At 35.1% G+C, this 21,342-nt stretch overlaps 1 protein-coding gene across 1 annotated transcript in view; it reads right to left on the bottom strand.

The window, feature by feature from the left end:
- The window catches only part of B3GLCT (beta 3-glucosyltransferase), a 46,963-nt gene that overhangs the window by 18,651 nt on the left and 6,970 nt on the right, over nt 1–21,342 (bottom strand). The window contains exons 3-8 of the mRNA XM_052671135.1: nt 18,896–18,935; nt 15,257–15,366; nt 9,713–9,789; nt 7,238–7,349; nt 2,370–2,506; nt 1,748–1,811 (exon numbers count right to left, since the gene is read on the bottom strand). Of these exons, the coding sequence (XP_052527095.1) occupies nt 1,748–1,811; nt 2,370–2,506; nt 7,238–7,349; nt 9,713–9,789; nt 15,257–15,366; nt 18,896–18,935 (540 nt within the window). The remainder of the gene's footprint in view (nt 1–1,747; nt 1,812–2,369; nt 2,507–7,237; nt 7,350–9,712; nt 9,790–15,256; nt 15,367–18,895; nt 18,936–21,342) is intronic.

The following is a 21,342-nucleotide window of genomic DNA, read 5'->3' as shown; positions in this document are numbered from 1 at the left end:
ACGCATGCAATTACAAAATGTCTAATAAGAAATCCGCAAATGAACAACAGCATGACCATATTTGCAAAGTGGAAAGGGATATAAATATTATGGATACAAGAAATAAGGACTTAGGAAAGCAACAGGGTGAAAAAACTGACACAATGCACAGTAAAACACCAAGGACTAAAGGAGCACATTATCGGGACTTGTCAAACTAAAACAGGTCTTAAAACATTTATAATCCTTCATAAATTTAAACAGTATACACAGTCACTAAAGATCGCAGATTATACTCTTTGATTTGTAGTCAATCTTGATTCATATAAGAAGGCTGTAGCAAGATAAAAATGATTTAAGAAGGAGAAGATGGTGATTTGTAAAATAAATGAGTGGGAATGGAACTGTCTCCAGGGAGCTGTGAGTCTGTGCAGAAAGAATAACTACAGAGCTGAAGCAGGTTATCAATGGCAATAAATCTGAAAAGAAATATATGCAAAGAACTGTTAACAGAATAAGAAGGGGATGGAAATAATTTTTCAAGCCAAGTGATCAATTGTTTTTCATGAATTAATGTGTGGCACATAAAAGAAAAGTCTGCTAATGACTTTTCCTGATGACAGTATGTGCAAAGGCTTTGTGAGTGCTGAAGTAGACTAGAATATTAGGAATATCCAAGTGACTCTGAGGTAAGTTACAGAAACAGGATTAACAGTGTGAATTTACTCTTGAATTTAGGAAAGAAAGGACTGAATTTAGGAAAGAAACAGCTTATTGCTGTTTCATATAACAAAATGGAAGTTGAGTGGGGTTCAATTGCTTTTGAGAAATACATCAGTCAAGGAGGGAAAACTATATGAAAGAACAGTATTGGCACAAAATCAAATTCATTTAAATACGCTACTGATTTATACTCTATAAAATGCAGTATAGATTTGTGTTGGAAATGAAAAGCCTTCTAAGTATTATAAAGATCTGGAAGAGCAACAGTAGTTTAATTTTCTTTCCATCTGGGCCAGAGCCAAAATTTATAGCTGATTTTTAGGAGAGCATAAAAAAATTACACTAATTCAACATTTCAGGTCCAAATTAGCAATCTTACTCCAGACTCATCCTATACTTGCTCCATGGTTCAATCTGGTGACAAATACTAAACCCTGGGCTGCACAAACAATTTGAAGGCAGAAAATATAAAAAAGCAGCAGAGAAAGTAGCAATGACCTTTTTTCAGATCCCTTTTCCTTCCTTTCATACTCCCTTCAGCCAACTCATCTATTCTCCAGTCGCTACCTTTTAAAACCATTAGCAGCCAAAGGCAATGAAATTTCTAAACTATCACACTGCAATTGTTGACACAATTTCTACTCCTGAAGCTACTTCAGCCCAAGTTCATCACACCTAACTCTAAGAATCTGATTTAGAAAGTAAATGAGGCTTGCCATTGTCTGAGATATTATTTGTGCCAGTGTTTTACAAATTAGAAGCCACTCTGCCTCTCTACAGAACAAATCTTTGAAGATACCTCACTGTATACAACCATACATGCTATAAATGCAGTTTTATCATGAATTCTTCTATGCTTGAAACATAATTGTAAAGTATTATGTTATTATATTCTTAAAGCAAGGGAAAGAAACTAAACATGTTATTGCATTCACAATTTTTAGCAATCTCTTATTTTCATTATGAATTTATCAGTACTCAAATATATAGATTTCATAGCTTTTTTTCTTTTGTACTTACATTGGAAGTACAGAACACTGCTTACCTCATGTTTTAAATCTATTGTAAAGTCTGACTTGAGTGGTTCACTTTTCAGCTTAGTTGCAAGCCTGTACAATTAAAGATGAAGACATTTACTCTCTTCAAAAAGCATATAAAAAAAATAATCAGTCATTCCTGTATGCAGCAAAGTGTGGCCAGTACTTCTGACCAGCTATTTACAAGAAAAGAAAAGATATATTCTGCATATATTGCCTCAAAAAACAACTTGTATTTCTTTTTCCAATCTTTTCTTTTTTTTTTTTTTGCACACAGAGTGATGATGTTAATATCAGTTTTCAGGACATACATTTCGACACATATTTTCTGCCTAAGAAGAAAGGTTTTATCTGCAAAAGATGAGAACAGTCTGGCACAAAGTTTTCAATGGATTTCAGCTGCAATCAGTATCAAAGACAGCTCAAAATTAAAATCTGAATTTAACTTTGCATATTTACCTTCCTGTACACTGTAGGCATACGTACATCTTTTACATAAAAGTATTAAGAAAGTATTATGTTTGAAATCATAACTCATTAAAGGAATAACAGCATCTAGAAAAACTATGAATTCTAAACTTCACTGCTATAAACAAACAATTCAGAAGTAATTAAAAATTCAATTCTTACTTGTTAACGAGTGGAATACTAAGTGCCCAACCAGCAGCAAAATCTGGAAATTTGAAGACTGTAGGATTTTCAGCAAAGGCATAGTGGTGAATTATTGTAGATTCTTCATCATGTAATGCTTTACCTAAAAACCACTCCTGTAAAGGAACATATGAAACAATTTTATTCATCTACAGCATCCTTTGACTGCACTCATTCTGAATAAAGCAAATCTCAAAACAGAAACAAGGGGCGTACATAGTTCACAGTAATACAGACAAAAATTGTACTTGATAAGAAATGAAACTAAAAGCAGTTCTCTAAGTTCAGAAGCACACTATTTTCACTCTGGATTCCACCTGTTCAAATTAGAACCATGGAATGGTTGAGGTTGAAAGGGACCTCTAGAGGACACCATGTCCAGTCACCCTGCTCAAGCTGGGTCAGCCAGACCAAGCTGCCTCCTTGTGCCATCTGTTCCAGGCTTTGACCACACAAACTGACTACTGATCAGGCAGATCAGTTAAAAGCACTGCATTGCTTTCAGAAACTTCCTATAAATTCATTTCAAATTTCCATCTGTCTAGATGGTTCTCTACTAGGGAACCTAATAAGCAAAGACATTTAAATACCTTCATCTTCAAAACAGTTAAGATGTTCTCCAGTACGCATTTGTAAAGCCAAAAAAAAAAAAAATACAAAACCCCACAAAAACAAACAAACAAGCAAAAAAAAAAAAAAAAAAAAAAAGCAAAAAAAAAGAACCCACCAAGTATTATCTTTATTAGAGTTTTTAATGTATTTAAGAATTTACCACTGATCCTGCTGTATCTGAAAATATTTAAGAAACTTAAAAAATATTTCTTTAACATTAGTATAAGTTCTCCTAATATTTCTGGTTGAAATGGATATAGAATAAATACAGCTCTGTATTTTTGCAAAAAAAGGACTGTTATGAGCATAAATATATGTATTAAGAACTTCTTTCCATGCCTATGAGTACAACTGATGAAATATAACTCTCAGTCACCCTAATGGCTATATTAAATCATTCAAGCGCACAACTTCTCACAAAAGATTCTCTTTCTCCACACTCCCACCATATTTGATATTTCCCCTTCTTTAAACAGGCTGCTGTAAGCAACAACAAAAAATATCTAACTGGCACTAGCACAAGCTTAACACAGAGCAAATAAAGTTTATACAAAATTGCGACTAAAGGGAAAATGTTCAAGTAAAGGCACAGTCTCAACATTCATCCTCACCAAAAATGTCTAACAGCTATCGGATCCCCCTTCTCAGCAGCCACCCTCCTACCTCCAAACAAATGCCTGCTATTTAAACTGCGCTACATTTTGTAATTCCCCAGAGCCAATGAGGAGGAATGGCTGACAGTAAACAGGACAAGGGAAGCCTGCATACATCAGCAAACTCCTCCAGCCAAAATCAACTGGCAGGACTACATAGGCATGACTGCCCTACAGGACATTCTAGCATCCACCTGGCTGTCTAGAAGGCAATAAAAAGACAGGAGCTGCTGGGGATACCAGTCTTGCCACATACATCGAGCCAAAACTATGGAATGCTGCCTACTACAAGAACTCCATCTCTGCAAGGACTCCGTGGTGTGCCCAGCCTGTGGCTTGGCCCCATACAGCAGCTATGAGTTGAAGACAATGGAGTCAATCCTCAACAAGAATCCTGGCTCTACAAGGGACCAATGCAAGTGTAACATGGTTAGCATATGTATGCATGTGTGTGTGAGGTACTGAGTGCTTTCCCCCAGATTCTGCACACTTCCCTTCTCTACTTTAATCAATTAGCCTCAATAAAACCAAACTGAATATAGCTTGTACTTGACTAGTTACTTCTTAAGGCAATAAATGTTGTTTGCTTCCATAGTCCTCATATGTCTCCTCAGGCTCGGTGCTATTCAGGAAACAGTTGAGGAAACAGCCACATTTAAACTGACACTATCCAATAGATGAAAAATAGAAGGATGAAGACTTTTTCCACTAGTTTTTAAAAATCAGTTTCATAGGAGATGCTAACTGGTTCTTATTTACTCTTCCTTTCATTTATATCTTCAATCCTAACAGATCCTGTTTTCTTATTCCCTTACTGGAAGGATTCAGTAGTGTTCAGTGGAATGATTTAAAAACAAAATGTTGGGAGATGAAAGAGAACAGGCAAACATTACTTTTTATGCACAGAGGTGACTGCCTAGAAAAAATTCTAAGTAATTCTTTAGAAGCTTTTATGCAAAAGAATTTTGAAACCTGCCAGAGTCCTGAAGATTTTGAAACATTCAAAACACAAGCACTCTTTGATTTCAGAAATAAGTAATAAATATTAATATTTTCATGACAGTACCATCATTCTGCTGTGCTACAAAGTGAAATCCTTTATCTTTACTCTAATTCAGTACTCTAATTCAGTTACATCATAACAATTTATTAATTTCAAAATAACCTTATTTTCCTCTCTATATAAAATACAGCATATTAAATGCACACATACACCCCTCTCAGGCTTTCACAGAGTATAGTTTCTAGCAAAATTAAGGCTCAAATAAACACAGTGAAGGCATTCCAGTTGAGTGCTCGGTTTTTTTGCTCACAACATTGCTTATTTACTAAAGTGATACGCAGAACGCCTTTACAAGATGAAATCAACTATACGCTAAGGAACTCATAAAGCAACTTACACAAGGAATGAGAGGAATCAAATTGCATACAGTCAGGAAAGGTTGATTAAAGAAGAAAAAAGGATTTGTTGCAGTACAGATTATTAACAGCCAGATAACTAGTTGCAAAGCAACATGATTCCACCTTGTATCTACTTGCTCACAAGCACCATGACAACAGTGCCAAATTCATCTGCCCAAGACTTGTGCCTAAGACAGAAGACAGGTGATTTCAGCTTGTACATCCTTGCTCTGCCTTCTGAGTTGATAGGATTCTCCGACACAAACTGCTTATTTAGACATTTTACTATCAATAGCTATTAAGTCATCCTGCTCATCAGCCCATCATTCTGCATGCCTTTGGGGCTGCAGTTTCTCATTCCATTAGGATGAAAGGAGAGGCAAATACAATTTGGTTTAATCTTGCTGTTGCTTCTCATTATGAAAGCACAGATTGAATCAATTGGCTGTGGAACCTTAGTATCACCTTAGTATTAGTTGAGGTTGGAAGGGAGCCTTCTACTCAGGCAGGGACACCCAGGGCAGGATGCCCAGGCCATATCCAAGCAGCTTTTTAAGATCCTCATGGAAGAGGATCCACAGATTCCCTGCTCAACTTCTGCTTCATCGTCTTCATACTAAGAAGTGTTTCCTTGTGTTCAGACACAGCTCATCATTTGAGTGCTGGCTTTGTGGTCTTTATGTAAACCAGATATTCCACAACGTTTATTAGCTTTACTGCAGTTAGCAATGTCCTTGGTTATCAATACAGGTACTCTTACCATTCCTCCATGCTCTCTTATGGTGCTTCAACACATCTATTTTCATTCACATTCGTATCACTCTCAATAGTTCTGTTACTAAACTCTACATATTGAGACTGAAAAGCTGCAGATTCATCAGCTATTCACACACCTCCTTTTGGACCTTTTACTGTGATTAATGTATACCAGCTTTTTATTATGCAGACTGCTGACATGGAAGAATGAATTATGAATGAGCTCACCCTAGTCTAGCTCATCTTAGATTATGTAAACAATGGATATTATTTTATGTAAGGAATTGGTTACGGACTGTCACACTAAAATGACCACTGCTCTGTATAAAAGCAGAACATTTTATTTTCATTTTAAAGCAGGGTAAAACATAATTTGCTGTTGTAAAAGGATTTGCACATACTGCATAGGAGATATTAAAACTGGCATGGAACAGCGTTTAGAACAGATATTATGTTTCTGTTCAGAAAACATCAATTAGGTGTTTTCTGAAACAGAAATAACTGGATATTCCAACAGCTTAAAAATACTCAATACATCATTTTGAAAACTGTGTGTTTAGAAAGAGAAAGATATTTAAATTACTATTATTACTACTTTAGGAAAGAATTGTATGAAAATATGATGAAGTCATAAGCCTGAAATAGAAGCAAATATTCTACACTGAGACCTGAAGCAGAGTTCAATACTCAGTCAAAGTAACAATAAGGAAGCAAAGCACATTTCTCAGAGCTTTTGGCTTCCTCTATTTCAGGCAAAAGGACATTAACATGTTTTTTTCTTTTCTGAGCATTGAGAACTCTAAGTATTAGCAGCTTTCTTATTAGTTGGCTTATCAAATTTACTTTGCTCCTTGGTGACTGCATTTTTCATTTGTTCTGTAAGTCTTTTGTTGTTCTTTCTTTTCAAGCATGTATGTTTTTCTCTCCTCTCACCACTAATACAGCTCAGAAGGAGAACACAAATAAAATATGATACCATATTATATCAGAGACAGACTAGTTACAGTCATTCTACTTGATGATGATCAAAAATTATGACAGGAAAAGGGGAGGAGAACACAGCGTAGATTATATCCATCTTTTTACTGTTTCTACATCATTTCTGGGATACACACAAAGGCATTATTTTTTTCTGCTCAATTTTAGCAGTTTTTCAAAAGCTGTACATGTTCTCATGGTTCTTCATGTTAAATACCTTGCTCACTCTCAGCCTCAGCACCTGTTTGGACATGTATTTTCCAATGCCTGGAGCTCTAAGCCATAAAGCGGTGTTTAAAAATTTAATTCTAGTCAGTGTAGAATGTTTCATAACATGGAACTCCGTATTTCTGTACTTAAAAGTAAAATGATTCCTCCCCTCTGTTTCATCTAAAAATCTATTAAAGCGCATTAAAAGAAAGTTAAATATCTACTTTTTTACTTCACCTTAGAGGTGTCAAATCTTCTAAGTATTTCTAGCAGCTTTACAACTTGTATTCTTGTATCTTCTTCACAGAAGAAAATCCATGAGGAGTTCCTACCGTAGGCAACAGAGAAACTAACAAAAGAAATTGTCATTTACTATGCTTTACTGGCTTATGAATAGAATGATAGATTCAATCCCCATTCCTCAAATATAAGTACTTTGCAATTAAATATTCATTTACACACACATAACTGTTACTATTAACGTAGAATTACATACCTGAACACTGCAGTGAATGGATAAAGATACTGCCTCTGCTGCTACCTATTTTTATAGCACTAGTTATTATAGAAAGAAAGGAACAGACATACATAAAGAATATCTACTCAAAAAAACAACAAAAAAAAAGAAGTATATGTACTACTAGTATAGCCATCTATGAATTCAGAAGCATGTACACAGCAGTTCCAATTACCATCCCCTCTGTGCCTCAGCTATCTGCCAAGGAGCCTTGCTATTGGGCATCTAACACTGCAACAAACCTGAAACTGCCTAATGACATCCTTTGTCATGACAGCTTGATATGATCATAACTGTCCCCAACTTAAGACATTCATTAGCTCTTTTAATACAGTTGTACTACACAGATTGAAGGGATTCTCCACCTTCCTCAAAGCCAACACCAATCTTGATACTGATTTCCTTACTCCTTCAGGAAATTCTCATCTTTTATCTGCTATCCTATTTGAATTCTTCCACAATTTAACAAAAACTACCTTTCTTCTGTGTCTTGCAATGCTATTCACTGCTTTCTGTTTATGATACTCAATTTGCTTAACTATAATAATTAGAAGAACACATGATTCGTTTATCCTTTCAGTTTGCAAAAGCATATAATTGTCTTCTCACCACTGAAGTCCAGGGCAACGCTGTCATTCAGGCAACAAATAAATTATCATCAGCTGGGAAAGCCTATTTAATTCAGCATTTCCAAGGGATTCCTTGTAAAACACGCCACACAAGTACCTGAATGAGCATCTGATACCGTCATATTCTTAAATGTGCACAGTACTCAGTGCCCAGTAAAGACTGAAGGCTTTGATGCACAGATAGAACTTGCAAAATGGGTTGACCCCCTTGAATCTCTCCTCTTTCTCTTCTTTACGTCAAAAAAATCTAGGTGTTATTAGCCACAAAACACAAACGTATTTCTCATATGTGTTTGTTCTATCAACAATGGTATAAGAAACAGACACAATAAACTTGATATTCCAGAATTCTCTTTAAGATGAAAATTCTCCAATTAATATTCTTTTTCTGATTCCTGATGAAATTTCTTTTACTTTATCACACAGAAGAGTATCTGTATTTTTGCTTTTAGGTTTTGCTCTCTTCTAAGAGCTATATGCATAAACTTTTGCACTGGGACATCATTCAAAAGAAGAGACATTAGGTCACTGAAAGAAGAGCTAAGAAAGGGAAAAAAAACAGATGATATAATTGGAACACCATCTTCCAGTTTTTCAATTTACTTCAATTCTCCTTCTGCACCTTTATGTACACAATTTATGTATACATTAAACATGGCCACTACATAATCACCATTTTCATATTTCTGCAATAAAGAAAGCAATGGAAAGCAGAAAAGAGAAGGGTGTGAAAATCCTGTCCTGTTAGCAATCTGATGCAATAAAGGCACATCAGAGGAACAATAATATTAACTAAAGTAAACCTCAGGAGGCTGCAGAGCCACTGACATTGCTTTTAAAGGCAAATTTTAAGCAAGGTTTAAATTTTCCTAACTGCTCAGTTTTTAGTACCCTGAAGCTTTAGAACTTTCAGAAATAAAAGTCATTGCTTCCTGACTATTTGCAGCTTCCTACCACATAAATGCAGCAAGTCTTCCTCAGAGCAATTTGCATACGCTAAGAAAAGATATTTGAAATTCTGTCCTCAACCATACTAAGATGAAAAAAAGCTTCTAAAAATACATTAAAACCTACATCTTTCCTCTGCAGACGAGTCTTACCTCTTAGGAACACAGTGAGCAACAAAAGATACAAACTAAATACAGATATTATTTATTACCTTTTTTTTCCTTTTTTTTTTTAATCCTCTTCATTCAGTCAAGTACTGAAAAGTCTAAGGTTCTGAAATACTTCTCACAGACCTTACACTGTGAGCAAATAGGAAAATATACACATTTTAAAATGGTTTTCTGTTGACTACTTTATTTTTCTAATAATTTTAAAACCCATACCTATTTGAGGCAGGTAGTTGTTCAGTTACATTATATTATTTCTTTGGTTGCTTGTATTATGTCTATAACATACTCCTTTGATTTAATGAAGCTTAACAGTAAATTGCTTTGGAAAAAAAAAAAAAGAAGAGCAAGCAAGTGAAAAGAGAAGTTAGCAGCTCTGATCTAAAAACTGTTGTTTTTGAAAAAAAAATCTTAAAAATATCTGAAAATAACCAGCATTGATTACACTTACTCTCTCATTAGTGGTAATATGGTCCATGCACCTTCATGCCTGTCCATCTGATGAATAAGCAGCACAGTTGGTAATTCCTTTAACGAAAATAAAAATACTCTTGTTAAACATAAATAATATACACTTCTTTTTCCTAAGCACCAATTAATCTTAAAATAATAGTAATAATAATAATAATAAAAAAAAAAACTATTCTGGATTGCCTACTGGGTTCTTCATTACTTTTACCAGCATGCGGGCCCGCAGAATAAATGACTTCCAGTGTTTTGAAACAAGGTGACCTAAATGCTTCTTACAACTCATGATTTCCTAATTCTCTATTAGATACTAAGCTAATACACTAGAAGTAAAATATTTTGCACAGACCCCATGTAATCAATTAAGGAACACATCATGCTCATCTCCTTATCATAAAACATCATGCTTTGAAGGGAATACCTAGAGGCTTGAAATAAAGTGCAGAACACTTATGCCCAAATGTCACCTGTGGTATCAGCACACTGAGGGCTGCAAGAGCTGCCACACACTACAGCTGCAAGAGCTAAATAAAAACTAAGCAATGCATGACTAAAGGAGTCAGGTCTCCAACCAATTCAAAAGCACTGACACAGCCTCCTGCTTTAAAATCATGTATGACGTAAAATCACAGTATAAAATGCATCTTTAAAATAATTTAGTACTGCTTACACAAGTTACAGTAACAGGGATGCCAGTGACATGCTCAGTTTTCACAGTAAATCAGCAAGAGAGCTGGAAACATAAATTCTGATTCTTGAATCTAAAAATTAAAAGTCATCCTCATCTCTACTTCTGTTCCATGCTCAGATGCCTGATTACCATTTTGAAAAAGCACCAGGCTTGCTTCAGACTTTATAAGCCATTTCAAAGGGTTCAGGAAAAGGCCACAGCAGTACTCAGTTTTCATAAATCAAGAGGAAAATGATGTGTATGCATCTGCCTTCAGATGGTCTTATATTAAAGGAAAGATGGAAGCATTTAGCCAATCACAAGAAGGTACCAATTGCAAATTAAAGCAAAGTGCTTCTGACTATAACTTGAGGTGCAAGGCACAGAGAAGAAGAAATTTCAATGAAACAGAAAGTAATGTTATTCCTTTTCCTATTGTATATTATATTGCAGTCCTCAAAACACAACTTTGCTGCCAGCCAAGTGCACTTAAATGTACAACCAAAGCACTGATTCCTGAGTGCTACATCCAGCTACTCAGTGTCTGGGAAAACAGATGCAATAAATATTTGTATCTGAAAACACATTTTAGGCAGTTTATTGCATAAGGACTTATTTTACATCTAGTTTGTCATCAAAATAAAGATTTCTGCAACAATATATTTATCTGAAGGAACAATAATCATCACTGCAAGCTTTTCACGTGGTAAAGATGATGGTAGCCATTGCTTTTTTTTATTTTATTTTAAAAAGCCATTCTTCAACAGTAACTGGAGTAAATTTCAGCATGCTTATTACAAGGTTGGAAATTGTTTGCATGCTAGAGTTCCAGCAATAGAAAATTAATAAGAAGTCTGCTGAGGTTTTTGTGATTTAAAAAGAATTTACTTGATTCAGTAGTCATCAAGTTTTGTTTCATTTGCCTTATGGTCACAACACTACAATATTTCCCTCAAATGCTAGTACAGACAGGTTTCCTGCAGCAAACTGAAAAACAGTCACTCAAACACTCACTTATAAACTCAGTAGAGTTTATAAATATGTCTATGTTTTCCTCTACCATGAAATGTGTTGACATCAACATGTTTCCAATCTTGTAGATGAAAACTTGAATATCATTATTCAGACTACCAGGACATGAGAAGACTCACAAAAACCACTGAAACCAGGGGAGGATATATATATATATATATCACATATATACATATACACGTAAATAAAAAATCAAATATATATAAAAATATATATATAATATACATAATATAAAAATATAAAATATAAAATACACATATATAAAATCAAAGTTCAACACATTTGCCTATCAATCTACAATCCACAAAAAGAAGGCTATAAACATAAACCATTTCTAACTTAATAGATTTTTATACTAGACTGGGCTTCACGTTTCAAAGATCAAAAGGAAGTCTGGAGTCTTCCATTAGCACTTGCTAGCAGAGGTGGTAACTGACTTTTTGAACTGGACAATATAAAAAGCTAATTAACTTCATTCTTGTAATTACTGAGTTTTGAACAATATTCAGAGGTCTTGCCCCCACGTTCAAATGAGTATGGTAATTCTTACAAAAAAAAGACATATTTACTAGAAGAACTATAAGAAACATTCTAAGAATGAATGTGACAGGTACATTTTGTGACAGTGAAGGGTTTACTTCACATAAATCCTTACAGCTGGAAGAAAGCCATTCATAGGAAGGAAATGGATCTATATGCTAACACTTTACCAAACCATAAAACAATTGATCTAATAACACTGGGAAATAAAATAATTTGAAGAGATGTATAAAACAGATCTGTTCTAATAAAAACAAGATTCATGTTGATATTGAGGAAAACCTACCCATAAGGACAAATTTTTCTACCAGGCAGGACTGAATGTAATACAACACTTCACTTAAACATAATCCATTAAACCTCATTAAAACTACAAGATCCCAAAAGACTGACTAGTCTCAGCTGGAATAAGCTTCCATGGGATGGGAAGCCATTAAGAAGGGAGAGCAGAGCAAAGCTTTTCAGAATAGAACCTAAAATTTGAGCAAGAAATCTGTATGTTGAAACAACAGAGGCAATACAGATTACACTGCATTGATGGTATTTATTTTAAAAGGTCTCAAGCAAATTAAGACTATATTCTTCTAAATATGCTGATTTTCTAAATGTACAGATTAAACAACTAAGTTGCAATGATCAGGAATTACGTCCATTAGATTTTATAACCACAGATTTATTATGCTTTATAGAGAAGTAAAACACTGAATAGTTCAGACCTACTTCAATACTCAACAATCATTCAAATATTCTAGCTGTAGAGTTTGACAGCGGTCTGTAGGAAAGTATGCCTGTTCATTTGTGGAACACATTTAACAAGGAATAAAATGTGGAAAGTACTAACACAGCACAAAGCAAATGGAAATAACTCTGAAAACTGTTTCCATGTTGTAGTATTTAGAATTTCTTTCAGGTGAGATACAGATGTCCAAACTCATAGTGTATTGCAGAACAGAGAAATATTTAAGGACATTTTTGGACAACACAGCTTCACTTAGCTTCTCCCAAGAATCTGAAAACAGATGTGGAAGTAGAGTTAGTGAGAACTTTAGAAAATATTAATCCACCCATAAAAGGGCTGCATGTCCCACTGGTAAATTAAGAAACATAGAAAAAATATCCTCTATAAAACCCCTGAAAATTGTTTCCTGCAGATGACCAAAGCATGAGCAAGAACAATTTAGAGACAGATCATTTCAGACAGGAATATGGTGAATACACATTAAAATTCAAGCAAGCTATTCAGTCTCTTTTCCTCCCCTTCCTCAACACTTAAGCAAGGAAATATTTCAGTGCATTGAAACAGTGCAATGCTGTTGCAGTATAGCCTAGGCAATTAAAAGCAGCAGATTCTTAAAGCAGTTAAAGCCATACTCAACAGCAATTGGCAAATCAACAACAGATATTGCAGCCACGATTCAAAGGCACAGTAAAGCTGAGATAGGCACCAAGAGGCTTCACCATGTTATAGAGGCAGATGCTACAAACAGATATGGTCAAAGAAAGCTGGAAACAAAAATAGAACCTTCTGGAAGCACAAACCTGTCAGATAACAAAGAAATTGAACTTCTGATGTGCAGACCAATGCTACAGGCCAGCTGGCATCTGATTATACATTGAATAATAGATAATAAATAAACAAGAACACAACAATAGGATGTTCCAAACATTTGTCACCTGTTCTTATCCTAGCCAAAGCACTTAAAGACTCTGAAATGGAAACAAGTAGATGGATGAAGAGACAATATGAACAAAAATTCAGTGAAGACATAAGTGACACAGGCATCACCTCAAGCAGTGTGGAGGTGTTCTATGTACACTTCCACATTTATGCATGCACTTGTACCACTTAAACTGATATTAATAATCTCTACAGTGGTAGTTGAACTCAGAAACAGGCAGGTAACCTACAACAGGTTGCACAGATATGTGTTTAAAAGAACCAGTCAAAATCTGAAACATTTCTATGAAATGGTACAAAATACATGATTTTGCTCAAGTCTAGCAAATCTAATGGTTAAAGCAAGTCTAATGGTAAAAATACTGCATGCTTCTGTAAAGCAGTTTATACATCCCATCATCCATTGCTGATATGAAAGTAAGTGCTATTCATTTTTACTTTTCAATACTATACAGCATTGTTCTCAAAATCTTTTTCTTACATTCTTGTTTTTCACATTCCTGGTGAGGCCACATCTGGAGTATTGTGTCCAGTTCTGGGCTCCCCGGTTTAAAAAAGACAGGGATCTCCAAGAAGGAGTCCAGTGGAGGGTCACAAACATTATAAAGGGCCTGGAGCATCTCCCGTGTGAGGAAAGGCTGAGTAACCTGGGTCTGTTCATCCTTGGGAAAAGAAGTCTGAGGGGAGACAGGGGAGATCTGATTAATGTTTATAAATATCTAAAAGGAGGTGGGAGGCAAATGGATGAGGCCAGGATCTTCTCAGTGGTGTGTAGTGAGAAGACAAGGAGCAATGGCCTAAAACTTGAACATAGGAAGTTCTGTACCAACATGGGAAGAATTCTTTACAGTAAGGATGATGGAGCACTGGAACAGGCTGCCCAGAGAGGCTGTGGGGTCTCCTTCTAAGGAGATGTTCAAGACCTGCCTGGATGCCCACCTGTGCAACCTATAGCAGGGTGCTTGCTTTAGCAGGGGGGTTGGACTCGATGATCTCCAGAGGTCCCTTCCAACCCCTGCAATTCTGTGATGTTGCTGCTCTACAGTGCTACACAGTGCTACAGATGTGCAATAAAATTCTAACAGAATCTACATCACAGCATCTTCATTTGCTCTTAGTAAAATGATGTGCTTACCTAAAAATTATTCCAAGTATTGTTAAAGTGATTATGTTGTTCACTTCGTAAAGAAAGCACCTTATCTTTTTTAAATTAAAAACCAATTTTAATTAATTTTGATTAAATTTATTATTAATTTTAATACCAAAAATATTTTAATTAATTTTACTTAAAAACAAAAGATTACACTTTTACAGTAATACAGGTAAACCTCAACACTTTTTTAATCACTTCTATATCAAATGCCATTCAAACCTAAAAAGTTATTCTACAAAAATGTATAGTTCAAATTAAAATTATTTAGTGATAAATTATGGTATTAAATCAGTGAATAATCATTGAAACAGTTTTTATACAAGCATACAGAAGACAATAAAAGGAATACAGTAGGTCAGAAAAGGGTGAAATATAAAAGCTTTTCTTTCTTTCTTTTACTAATACACAGAAGAAACATACATAACAAAATACAATCTGTATAATCTAAACGTACCTTTCCAAGATCTGCAGTCTGTTTTAAAATATCTCTTTTTAGATCTTCTGCTCTTTTGGAATGAAAGGAATTGCTTTGACTCTGGATGACAAAGATAACTTCTTTTAATTCTGTGAACCAGAAAATAAAAAGATTTCAAGACAAAAGTAGTTATTTTCAGTTTTGTTCCCAGGGGACTGAAAACCCAGGTATGTGTGGGGGAATTTATTATAAAGGAAGCAATTTCTTTAGTTACACAAATATTTCATGAAACAGTAAAAAGGCATCATTTAACACACACACAAATCTAAAACAGTCCCTTTAAAAGATTAACTTATAAAAGCATGACATGAGGATGAGATCTGAAGCAACAAAGAAACTTAAGCACACAATAATATTAGCCATGTTAGACCTATGACAGCACAAAGTTGTCAGTTAAATGTTTTTCTGCTTTTCCTCAGCATCTTTTCCACTCCATTTATTAATTTATTTTCCAAGATAAACACTGAAAGTATAAAATTGTGCAGACATCATAAGCACTGACATACAGCTACGCTTGGATTTCAGGTTTTTTTTGCCCGTGTAGCATTCCCTCATACTCTGATTCACTCTATAAACTACTTAAAAAAACCTTCACAATAAAATCATATGAATACCAACTACTGACTAACTGGCACTAAATCTACTAAATTACCTATGCAGAAATTAAAATCAGTGCAAAAGTTAAAATTACACTTAATTGATGCTACTGAGTGCCAAAGGGTTAAATCTACATGTAGAACATTAAGAATATCCCAGAGACAAAAAGCAACAACTAGACAGTATACAATTACTGCTGTAGTATCAGAACACTTACAGATATGCAAACAGCTGAATTACCTTCAGTTTCACTTACAGTGCATTCAACAGCTGTAATATCCCACAGCAGAATTCTAAGAGTAATCTAACACCCAATTTTGGATTAGTGCTTGAAACCCACAGAAATAGTTTCCTCTCTACAGACACTTTAAAATAGTTTCTAAGAGGAAATATATACGGTATTAAAGTATCAGTGGAAAGCATGTATAATTTAAAACTGTTCATCGTACACATAAATTGTTTCTCAGGTTGAGAAGTAGTCAACCAAGCAAAACAAAGAGCAGAGTCTTTTGGAAGACTAGTAACCAGCAGTCTCTGATGCACTAGGTTTATTTCATTGTCTTCTTCTTTTGTTTTCCTAAGGCTTTTCCACATCCGGAAAATATCTTTGATGATCTCAAATGCTCTCTGATTGGAAAAGCAAGACGAGTTCACAGAGGAAAAAAAAAAACGAAATTAGGAAGCAGGAAGGTTGAAACCTTCTGTGTCTTAATATAGCTATATCTCATTGCTGAGTGGAATGGAGTGTTAGCGAGCTTTTAACAACCCGTTGTCAGCAATGTGCACTTTAGAGTATGCACTGACTCTGTGCAACACAGAATCATAGAATTCTTAGAGTTGGAAGGGACCTCTGAGGGCCATCTAGTCCAACTCCCCTGCAGTGAACGGGACGCCCGTTCCAACACTCAAGTTAAATGCTGCCTTGAGTTCCCAAAGAAACTGAAGTCAGTACAGTAGTTCCAATCAACTTGCTGCTTACCCAATGATCTTTCCACTCCGCTGTCTTGACCCTATACTGTAATTAGCTCCACTGATTTTCAATACTAATGCCATCTACTTTATTGAAACAATGATACGTATTCAATAAATGTGCTCAATTATCTACTCTGTCCATACACACCAACAAAATGTTATGTTCTCAGAAATCATGATGTATATTATACTCATGCAACTGCAAAATTTTCAGCAAGAAGTGTTACTCCCAGGATCCAACCATCACATTTCAGCATATGACAGATGAGTAATTGCTACACTTACTTAAAATAATCTTACCTCCAGAACAGACTTGCTTTTGTTATTCAGATACACTAAAAACCGAAAATAGTGCTGGTCAGCTATGTAGGCTATCACTTGGGGTCAAACGTACCCACCATTAAAGTACCTATATGCCCATCTGATGGGCAGAACTTTTTGCCAAGGTGTGGCAATGGTGATGCAACACTGGCAGTGGTCTTATGGTTGGGCTGTAACACATCTGTGCAAGAAGCTCACTGAGCACCAGCCCATCCTGAAAGCGGCATCACATGCTGACCATGAGAACACAAAGTTCAACCATACACACACTTGTCTTCTCAGTGACTGAAACATCAGTATTTCGATACTTGTCTTCCGAGTCTAGGCTAAGGACATTTCCAAAGACCTTTAACATCTCTGAAAGGAAGACTACAGATAGTAACTTTGCTTTCTTGTCACAAAAGATACAGCTTATTTATAAGAAAACAGAATTTTCTTGTGTAACAGTTTGAAAAAGATGAATGAAAAATCACAGGAACTAAGAACCATCAAGAAAAAAAAACACTGTCCCAAGTCCTTTTATTTTACAGTATCCACAGAACTGCTTGACAACATACAAATTAGAAAAAAACTTTTCTTAGGAAGAGGTAGGGTCTCCATTTAAAAAAGATAGAGAACACAGGTAATGATGCATCAAGTCCATCAAGTCCAGCTTATTGTCTTCAACAGCAGTGATAAGAAACATGGTGTGGGAAGAGTGCACAATCTTCACTTACACAGTGCTGCTCGTACCCTACCAGCATGCACAACTACTGCATTAGGAAATGCTGGAAGATAAATAACTGGCTGCTTCTCTTTCCATCTCTTTACAGATTTGTCCTTAATTGAAACTACCAGTATTGTCTGCTTCCACAACCTACTGTTGCAACACATACCTAAAATTTGTTACCTAACACATAAAAGGATTTAATTATTTTCCATGTAGTTATCTGCACTAGGGACACCGCTTGGAATCAAATCCAAAGAAGTCCAACACAGAACCAACCAACCAAAAAACCCAAGACTTCTCAGTACCATTAAGAGTTCTATTACCAACTCCAGTACAAGCATGATAAATGTTCCTGGTGGTCATCTTTGATGTCAGAATGAACTCCCAAATTCTCAGAAGCTGCTACAACAGAAACATGGTCAAACTGCCTCTTTTTAGAACAAGATCAACTAGGCGCTCAACCTTGCATGAGTGAGAAGTACCACTGCAGTTCAAATTTATTTCACTATTCAGAATGCTGTTAGTGTTTGACATCTTTCTTTAAAACTTGCTTCTGGTTGTAACAAGTAATTTGTAGTGGTTCCAGTTACTACAATTACCATGAGAACCTGGCAGATTTCATAGCACTCAGTTTCGTATCACATTTTTAGCATGAAAATTGATTTTAAAAAACCTGTGTACTACACAAAGTTATGCATTAATTTCATAGTGCAAGTGCACATTTTGAGAAAATAAACTTAACTGCACTAAAATTTCAAATACAAATGCAGATCAAGAAGCATATGTTTGATGAGGCTGTGCAAGCAAGGAAAAACATATTTGGGAATCAGCAACTCACTAATAATGCTGTTGAGCATTTAGTCACTGTTTCACAGTTACTTTTCAAAGCATGGCTGTATTTTATTTATTTTATTTATACAAAAAAGACAACCACGTTAAAAACAGACTGAAAAAACAAATGGGATGCGTGAACTTCAGTACTGGCTTAGAACAAGTTTGCACAAAACAATTTTACTTACCCTTGTTCCTTTTACTCACTGTTCCACGTTTTTCAGACTTCTAGAAGGGGAAAAGCAGAAAAAAATAGTGAGAACTCTTATCCATGACTCAGTTTATATTGGAGCTTTTAACACTAACAATTTCAGCTTTTTTTTTTAATGTGTATATATATACACATTAAATAATATGTGTATACACATAATTATATGTGCATATATATATCCTTTGTGATCACAGCACAAAGTTTGGAATAAGAAACTGTACAATATATACATGCATGTATAAAAAAACACTTCTACTCATGTGTGATGCACTATCAAACATCCATCAAAGCATCACTCTTAAGAAAAATCCAAACAGCAATTTATGTCAAAACAGTAAACATGAAAAGGTTGGGATTTACTCAGGTCAGGCATTACATACTGGTCCATTTGTCACGCAATTTTAATAGTGTTTAAGGACTGGCAACATTGGCATTGCCCTTGTATCAGAAAATGGGAAACAAAGACATAAAAAAATATCTCTAGAGTACATTGAGCTGCTTCTCAGTAACAGACACTGGGTGGAAACGTATTGTTTAAGAACTGATGACTGGGGGACAGATATCAGAGTAGAGAAATAGCTTTACACTTCCTACAGAAATTGTAGGAAGGAGAGTCTCCTTTTATTGCCTTCCTGTGCCTTCCTGCTAGCACCTCAGTTCTTCTGTTTGTCTGAATGTGAAACCAAAATTGTCTTTATTAATTGCATAAGGATGTTCTTAAGATTTATCTTAGTTCAAGTGTTTTGACTCCTTCACATAGAGAAATATTGTACTTAGCACTCTCCAGGAGAAAGCCTTAATAAAGTTTTCCTATCCTTGTGACAATTACTGTTTAGAAGCTTGTTTTTTCTCCTTTTTTTTTTTTTAATGCCAATCCATTTAACCCTTTCAGTTCTGCTTGCATCAGGTGATTTTTCCTTTGTCCAGATCTGATTTTACACTGAGATATATAATCAAAAAAGCAACTACATACACATTGTAATCTATGAGCAGAGCAGTAACTAAGGTAACATACAAACCAAAGTAAATTTCTCAGATTACCTTCCAGAAAAGACACAGGAGAAAAAAACAAAAAAAAATTGCTTCCTCAGCAACAGACAGCAACAGAATCCAGGCCAGAGCAAACTGAAAGTCTGGTCATCTCTGGAAGCCATGAGGTAAACTTACTATACATAGGACTTACACACATTCCACTCTGAAATAAAAAAGTAACCATCCAATCCCTTGCCATTGGGTTCAGAAAGGCCTTTCATTCTAAGCACAGAAATCTATGTATTCAAATGAGTCAGCATTAAAATAATTAATTACATAAATTTATATGCCAGACACACATTAGACACCAAACGCTACTGAAAAACCCTAAGCATCCTCCTTAACATTTTATGCAAGTGGTAATTACACCTTAATGTTGAATTGAGGCAACCAGTAGAAATCCAAGTCACTTTCACAATTCTCACCCTTCCAGATACGTTTTCCCTAGTATGCAGCTCCTCTCAAACTGGAATGAGACAGCATTGGCATTTTACAGAAACATGTAAGTAATGAAAACAGGATTACGTTATCCAGGCTCCCAGATATATGATAGCAGATCATGAATTTGCAATGGGGATCTTTTTAAGTCATGTAAACTACTGTAGATTCAGCAATCATCTTTAAGAGCAAATTTAAAAACACATCTACTTCTATTGCATTTGATGCAAGATCAAATTTAGATCAAACCTAGATTTAAATGGCTTTTCTAGATTCTAACTTTTTATTAGTTCCACTATTTCTGATTTTTCCTCTTTAAATCTTGCTTATGTATACACACATCTGCTCAAATGTACACATGTGCATATGTGTATTTTATACATATAAAAACTTGTATGTAGAAGCTTGTTAAAGGAATTCATGCACACACAATTCCCCTTATGCTCTTCAACTGAACAGTAGGACTACTTCTGACTATCCATTCTTCTAATCTATTAATCTAAAATTTCATATGCAAGCTTTACTTGAGATGCAATATGGGTAGCAAAAAGTCATTCAGCCAACTGGACAGCCATATTCCTTTCATTGCACAGCATATTTAACAAAAATGGAGAAGGAAGGAAAACCATCTCTGAAGTAATAACAGTTACGTGTTCAAACTGATTCTAGTTAGATGTAACAGCACAATCTGCCTGTAGAAGCTTCACAAAACAGCAAAGTTTGGTTGGATGTTTTTTTTTTTTACCTATAATTTTCTAATGGACTCCTCTGCTGATCTTGGAAAAACAAAATAACTTTTCTCAATTATTATTCTGTTCCACATCATCACAAAAAAAAAAAAAAAACCTAATTATCTTAACAAAAATGTCAACATAAATCAGAAAATGCAATGTAAGGAAGAATCAAAGGTGGTAAGTTTATTCCAGTAGTACTGAGAGTCCATGAGATAAGATG

Source organism: Tympanuchus pallidicinctus, unplaced genomic scaffold (assembly GCF_026119805.1).
Source record: "Tympanuchus pallidicinctus isolate F22 unplaced genomic scaffold, pur_lepc_1.0 scaffold11, whole genome shotgun sequence".
Lineage (NCBI taxonomy): Eukaryota > Metazoa > Chordata > Aves > Galliformes > Phasianidae > Tympanuchus > Tympanuchus pallidicinctus.
The sequence above is the reverse complement of the archived record's forward strand: the minus strand, read 5'-3'. Positions and strand labels throughout refer to the sequence as shown.